This window comes from Rhagoletis zephyria, unplaced genomic scaffold, assembly GCF_001687245.7.
Source record: "Rhagoletis zephyria isolate East Lansing unplaced genomic scaffold, Rhagoletis_zephyria_1.1 Rzeph_scaffold_05553, whole genome shotgun sequence".
NCBI classification, from domain to species: Eukaryota; Metazoa; Arthropoda; class Insecta; order Diptera; family Tephritidae; genus Rhagoletis; species Rhagoletis zephyria.
In genome coordinates this window covers 5,810-13,648 of record NW_016162636.1, presented here as the reverse complement: position 1 = coordinate 13,648, position 7,839 = coordinate 5,810, and the positions used below count along the sequence as shown (strand labels likewise).

The following is a 7,839-nucleotide window of genomic DNA, read 5'->3' as shown; positions in this document are numbered from 1 at the left end:
CACCCCCCGCCCCTACCTGGCTACGCCCATGGTTATAATCCCTAGACGCGGCCGAAGGCAGAAGCAAGCGCAACAGATGGTGGATTTAAAAAAATGCATATTTTCAATGGCTTGGAATAAGCTGTTATTGCGTTAACTGGATTGAGAATCAGTTCTTCAGGAATAGGAGGAATTCTGGCTTGTGGTTCAACAATCCAACCAGAAGCAGATATAGATGCGCCCATAGTTACTATGCGCGACATCTCCGCATATCTTAGTGAATTCATTTCTATAGCGCGCTCTTACTCCGCTGCTATAATTGAAAATGGGCCATTCCATTGTGTCATCAATTGTGAATTTTAACTATCGAAACCTATAAACGGCGAAAGATATTATTTAACATGGAACGATAACTAATGTATAAAATTGTTTTAACAAAAATACCAAACGATTTCTCAATTTCATTTGAATGAATGTGACTATTGGCACACTGAAAAGAATTCTATCTTACCCTTGTGCACTCAATGATGAATTTTAGCCAAATAACTTAATTTTCACGAACGATGTATTTGTGTTGTGAAATACGAGCTATGCGCTTTCGTCTTCAATAAAAATTAGGCTGATATAATCTTCAGAGGAATATTAAAAAATATTTAAATTTGGGATTGGTGGAATATGTCCTTGTGAATGGTGTAAAGTAATTATGAATGAAGTAAAAGTTTCCATAGACAAAAATTACAATTTCTTTTGATTTTTTTAATATTTGCCCACAGCTTAATGAAATGTAGTCATTTAGAAAGAAGTTACTACTGAAATAGAGATAATTAGGGCATATTTAAATTTATGTCATTTTCCTCTTTTCAATGGAATGACCCAAATGCAACAGAATCCATCGTTTCCTACAAAACATATAAAACAAACAATTTTATTATAAACATTTAAGCACTTGATGCGTGTTTTTTTAATTCCTTTCCACTAAATATGCGCTATTAACATGCATATGTTACATATGTATATACATACATATACATATGTATATTTACGGCTACATTATTGTAAATAACTTAACTCAAATCCATGTTTTCTCGCTTTAAATAAAAAAACGCAGTACCATTACCCTAATTCTAGAACCCGAATTTTTGTAACTCGTAATTCGTAATTATTCAGCTGTCCTCGAAAAACAACTGATAGCTGGAAATGCTGCACATGTTTCCGCAAGGGTTGCAACATCTGGATTTTTCGTTTTTCGTAGCGATCTTTATTTAAAGCGAGAAGACGTGGATTTGAGTTAAGTTATTTGTCGGCCGCTGTGGTGTAGTGGTAAGCAGTGCGCGCTTTCACTCATAAGCACCTGCGTTCAAGCCCCGGTCAAAGCAACATCGCAAAAAATATAGAAAAAGGTTTTTTCTTAACAGCGGTCGCCCCTCGGCAGGCAATGGCAAACCTCCGAGTGTATTTCTGCCATGAAAAATAGCTTCTCACAAAAATACAATCGCCGTTCGGAATCAGCGTAAAACTGTAGGTCCCTTCCCTTTGTGTGACAACATCAAGGCGCACGCCACAAATAGGAGGAAAAGCTCGGCCAAACACTAACTTATGTGTAAGCGCCAATCTATTATTATTATTATATGTATGTATGTACATATGTATGTTAATAGCACATATTTAATGGGCTTTATATATGCTAACCAAATAGTTGTCAAGTAGGTAATAGTTAATTTAAAATAAGTAGAATAAGGATATTAATTAGCACACTACAAGTCAACTTATAAATAGCGAGTTTGTAGTTAGACGAAAACAAACTAATCTCTTTTACGACATAGTCATGTGTAAAGATTAATAACACTGTGCGACACTAAAAAATGCCTGGGAAGTTATGTATATTTTCTGGTAGATCTTTTCGAGTAAAGCAAGAAACGAAATATGAAATTTGCCAAACACCCCCAAAATCTTGATTTACCGTTAAAACCCCAGTTTTCGTACTATTGCGGACTTACATATCGTCGTTTAAAGTACAAAGCCGTGTATCAACACAATGCAAAACCTCGTATGTGAGGTTGAATAAATTATTTTCTAGAGAGTAAAAACACTCATATTTCAAAATGGTTCTCTTTTTTATAAAGCAGTCGTATTTCTGGCTAGTATATTTTAGGACGAATGGATAAGGATTGAGCCAAGATCTTATGTGAGCAAATCCAATTTTTATCAGCCAATGTCAGTTACGCGGTTTTGCAGAATGACGATATGCGGTTTTGTACTTTAAACGGCGATATAAGCCTGTAACTTAGTTCATTATGACCCGAGTTTCGGTTTATTGCCAGGTTTAAAAAGAAGACACTTGGGCCTTTCCAATGATATATATGTGAATAAAGTAACCTTAAGAGATATGTGTGTATTTACCCAGCAAACACATTTTTTTTTANCCTATACTTGCATGAAAAATAAATTAGGGTTGGATGCTACAGGCAGGCTTAAGGTTATTTGACAAGTTGATCCAATGGTAAAACTTCTTTTGAAGAGGGAGCTCACCAGGATATCTGGCAATGCTTGAGGAATCGTGGTAAGCAAGCCCTGGTCAAAAGCAACATCGCAAAAAAAATATAGAAAAAAGGGGGTTTCTTAACAGCGTTCGTCCCTCGGCGGACAATGGCAAACCTCTGAGTGTAGTTCTGCCATTAAAAACAGCTTAATAAAAATACAATCGCCGTTCGGAGTCGGCGTAAAACTGTAGGTCCCTCCGCTTTGTGTGACAACATCAAGGCGCACGCCACAAGGAAATTGCCCTCGCCGAGTCGGTCGAGAAATCCGAGTAACGGTTTTGGGCAAAAATTTTACCTGTGCAATGATTTGGACTTATGTATGTAGTTAGAAAAATTAGTTAAAAAAGATATAAGTACGTATTTAGTTCAATTAAGAAAGTGGTTTAGCTGCATATGTACATATGTATGTATGTATGTATAGCAAAAGTTACCCATATATACGTATGTGTTTACTAGTTAATAAGACAGTTGGTTAAAAAAACTGTTAACGAGCTTCTTCCTAGATATCTATATTATCATTCTCACCATCGACAGCATCGCTGCCTTTGGCGGCTTAATAGCTTTATAGCCCACCAATGCAGACAGCGCCGTTACAAGGCCCACCATTAATCCAAGTAAGCAATATATTAAATGCGTATTTTGTACCGAGTTCATGAAAAGCGCACAAATTAATGCCATAATCAGTCCAACGATCTGTAAATATTTTTGGACAAGAATTAAGCAGCAAAACCAAACATAAAAAAATAAATAGTTACAACAGCTAATTTCGCAGGAAATTTAAAATGGGTGTAAATCTAAGAACGCACGCAATAGTTACGCACTTACCAAGCAAAGTGTGTTGGCACACAAAAAAATGTGTCTGAGTAATGGCGTCGAACAAAGCATCTTTATTACGATGTTGTTTATTTACTACGTATCTACTGTTTCAAAATAGTTTCTGATTACGAGTAGTATTATTTTTTTTTTACTCAGATACTTGTTTGCTAATTGCACACTTTTAGATTGGACTAAACATATTTCTTTTATTGTTCTTGTTTTTTGTATAACTTTTAATTCAAACTAGTAAATTTATTATCTCCCATAACTTTTATTCTTTCCGTAACTGATGATTTCACGCCCGTCTGCAGACATAAAAGTCAAACCATTATGCCGTCAGAAGTCACCGAGTTTGGCCGCTGCAAAACGCCCAGATCAACTAAAATACTTCTCGAAATCCCCTGATACACATGTGCATTATGTACATACTTATGTATGTATACATATACGTTAGCATAATGCGCACTATGCACTTCGAAGATTACCTACATGCGGCATAAATGGCTTACACAAATATGCGAGCATGCTATTTTTTTTACGGCTCTTTAACTTTGAACGAGATTCTTCAATTTCGGCCGCGGGAGTTGAAGAATTCCCAGCCAGCAAAGAAACGTACGTTTTGCCGGCAGTGGGATCTAAGTGATCTATCATCTCTGCTTATCTTCTTTAGATCAGCGACTTCATATGTCTTTAAAGAAGATACGTACCCGGCTCGCATCAGCTATTTGTTATCAATAAGGACTGAAAGAGTTAATACAATAATAAATAGTTCCAAGTTTGTAGGATCAGATCCGATAAAAACCATCCTTTGTTTTATTATTAAATCGATATTAACATTTTACCGCATTTTAAAGTCCATATAGTAGAACCTACATACAAAGAAGCCAGACGTTAACAATGACTCATTAGTTCAGTTGATTATTTTATTGTATACCTACTCTTAATATGTATGTACATATGTATATACCTCATACATATATTTGCATTGTTATCGGTTGTTACCAGTCATTCATTGTAATTTCAGCGCGTCACCGAGAGACCAGCTGTGCAGCTATTAGTTGTGTTTGTTTACAAATTATCCAGTAACTTGCCAGCAACTCTCCAGTAACTTTATTTCTAAGAATTCGCTCTCATAGAAAAAATTTACAAAAAAGTACGCGAACGCTATTCCAGTAATAATTTGCAAGTTTCATGAACAGCTGATAAATTGGTTGTTTATTCGCAGCATATTCCTAATAAAACAACATATTTTATATTGAAATATGTTTATTTTGTGAATTTTTATAATAAAAACCCACAAGCAGTTTCCTTATTAGTTTAATTTTCGTACTGGCAAATTCTTACAAGTAAAAATTTATCCAGTAAAATCCAGTAAAAACTTGCAACTTCAACTGTAATTTTTCGCTCTCTCAATTTCCCCTACTTTGCAAGTTTTTGCGTACGAAAACGCCAAAACATGAAAATTCGTAAACACTTTTACTGGATTTTACTGGAAATGAGTACACAAACGCAACTATTGTTTAAATACGTCAAACTAAAAGTTTATATTTTGAATTTTGATAAGCTTACTCAAGCTATAAAATATTTAAATAAGAACATACAGTAGTATACACATGTAAGTATATACAAACTATTTCATTAATTGGTGCCATGAAGTTAAAGTGTTAGGCGTGCGAAAAAAAAAATCAAAAAAGAGGGGAGGACTTTGGCATTGGCTTATGTTCATATGGCAACCGTTCTTCAAAAATCATTTAACTTAAAATTTATTACTTTTGATATTATCGAGGGCTTATAGTCAATACCCTCTATCTGCACTTTTCCCAAAAATGATATTCTGATATAAAAACCTACCTAAGACTTAATTGTCATCGGTGTTATTAGTTTAAGTTGAAACCACTAAAGAGTTGAAACCTCCTCGCACTTGGGCAAAGAATAGTATCGCCTTGATACCATATGGAATCTCTTTCGATGTCATGAGCTTTACCAATGGTCGTATTTCTACCTGTAAGATCTCTGCCAAGCATGCGTATCCTTTTTCTATGATCTTGCAACTACAACATTTTTCCGATGCGTAAGTCAATAAAAGTCCTTATAAGGAAACTCAAGGGCACATATATGCGTTTTCTGTTATAGCAGGGCCAAGAATCTTCGCTGTCCCAGAGGATGAAATGTTTTCCCGTACATTGGTAAATGAGTCGTGTGTTCTCTTAAATATCGTTCAAATGAAGCAATTGATATACATGCCGTGATCTTTCCTTTTAAATTCGTCACTTTTACAATCTATTTATTAATACGCTAACATAAATTTGTCTCCGTTCGTTTCGCGATTCTACCGAACCAATTTCCAAACCGAGAACATCTTTCGAAAGGTATTTTTCTGTAGATGAGGAAAGTTTCTATGGTTTCAAAATTGGTTGAAAATTACGGTCAAAATCGTCGTTTGAAAATTTCCGTATTTATATATACATAGTTGTTGTTGCAACCTGTTCAATTTGAGTTGTTTTATCATTTTGTTTTACTTCGTATATGAAACTAAACTTTGTAGTAAAGATAAATGTGATGATGAGAAAGAAATGATAATGATTAAGACAAAAAAGTAAAGGAGATAATTAAGATAATGACGAAAATTAAAACAATAGGAAATACATAAGGATTAGAGTAACTGAAAAGGTAAGAAAATTTAACTATTGAATTTTTGAAGTGAAACTTCTTTAGCGGCGGTTGGTTGGTTGGGTGTAAATTGGAAAATTCAACGGAAATGATGCATACGGAAATGGTTGGGACGGAAATGATTGCAACGGAAACAAGTGATTCTTATACTATACATGCATATGACATTAATTTAACAAAAACGTGCAAATAAGCGGTTTAAAAATAAGATTTAGATTAAGATCAACACAAGAATGATCACGGCATCACTTTTCATCTTCATATTCACCTAGATGAAGGAAAAGGATAAAAGCAGACATAAATTTGAACACTTTACTTTTCTAAGGACAAAGGAGAAAGAGGGTGAATATGTATGTATGTATATGAAAGATTAAAGATATAAATTCCAGGATAAAGGAAAGAATAAAAATAAAGGCAAAGGAAAACAGATAAATGTAATTATGACAAAAAGGGTATAGGTAGGGATAAATATAGAAAAAAGATAAAATATAACCTTTAGCTTATAACATATTAACTAGCCTGTTGTTAATCGAAGTTTTTGAAATTTTCAAAATATATTGAGTTACCGAAATTTCAAGGTTATGTAAGTTTATTGAGTTATCACTGCTTATCGAATTTTATCATGCTACCAGAGAAATTAATCGATAGCTTTCGCAAAATATGTAGCTATCAAAATTAACCGAGGTATCGAAATTTATAGAATTTATATACATTTTGGAATTATACAAATTTATGAAGTTGAGTTAAGGGATTTTAGGTTTTTTGAAATTTATTGAGTTATCGATATATATCAAATTATCGAAAATATCCAAACTTGAATGTATCGGGTATATTCCAAGTCCTGCCAAAGATATAAAAAATTGAAGTCACGTTTAAGTTCCAAAGCAGGACATTTTCCGGTAAGCAATTTTGTATGTTATAAGTAAAATAACAGAAGAACGTCGAATTTAGACAGTACGTGTTAATATTTATCAATTGGTTTCTAGGTAGATGCAAGATCGCATTTAGGGTGCATGAGGGCGTCAGGCAAAGGTGCGCTTACACAATTTTGCGATCTTTCTATGCATACTTAACCCCATCCTTCATTTAGCCACCTGAAAACTAAATTCGTATAACTTAAATATAGGGCCAAAGCAGATCAAACACGCCATCCATTGGGTCCAGTTTCTGCAAAACCTGCTTATCATAAAATGAAAATGTATTATGAGGTTCAACCAGATTGTATAAAAAGTACGGATTTTCAAAACCTCGACTATAGCGCCACCCAGAATTTTTCATCATACAGGTACATAGCTAACATTTAAATTTTGAACAAAATCGGTTAATAAATGCGACTTATATATAACCTTACTGCCTAGCGAGATTTCTAGTAGCATATAATAGGACTATATATGCAAGATATAACCTCCGACAATTTGACGGGACTCTATCTCGCTTTTGAGTATAGCCCTAAAAAACCGCTATCATTTTATACATATATTTAGGTATGCAGATAGGACCGTCTATAACAAAACTTCTAAAAATCAAAGCTCCAAACTTTGTGCAAAATTAAAAAAAAGGTTATCTTTTACTAGAAATTAAAAACAAAGTTCAATTTGATTTAGAAATGTAGGGGAAAATGGCTCCCAATCAAATAATACTTAACCGTTTATGTAAATGTTGATTTGCTTGACCTTATTTTGTCGGTCCAAACAGGAATCTCGATTTACCGACCTTGAATCATACCTGGATACCACCATCGGTGGATCCTCCTCATGTTTCTTTGGTTGGTCCGTCACCCTTACAAACTCAAATGACCAATACCTACCGTGGTGTTAGAACGTCTCATACTCAA

The 7,839-nt window shown here is 34.3% G+C and overlaps 1 protein-coding gene across 3 annotated transcripts in view; it reads right to left on the bottom strand.

Moving 5' to 3' along the window:
• LOC108372220 (tetraspanin-6-like) overlaps positions 1–4,116 on the bottom strand; it is a 20,941-nt gene extending 16,825 nt beyond the window's left edge. For 2 of the 3 annotated variants that reach the window (XM_017627865.1, XM_017627864.1), the window contains exons 1-2: positions 3,345–4,112; positions 3,045–3,212 (exon numbers count right to left, since the gene is read on the bottom strand). In XM_017627865.1, coding sequence (XP_017483354.1) covers positions 3,045–3,212; positions 3,345–3,404 — 228 coding nt within the window. In that variant the 5' untranslated portion in view covers positions 3,405–4,112. Of the gene's footprint in view, positions 1–3,044; positions 3,213–3,344 lie in introns of all 3 variants that reach the window. The other variant, XM_017627866.1, reaches the window with a different exon arrangement.
• Between the last annotated feature and the right edge of the window lie 3,723 nt (positions 4,117–7,839).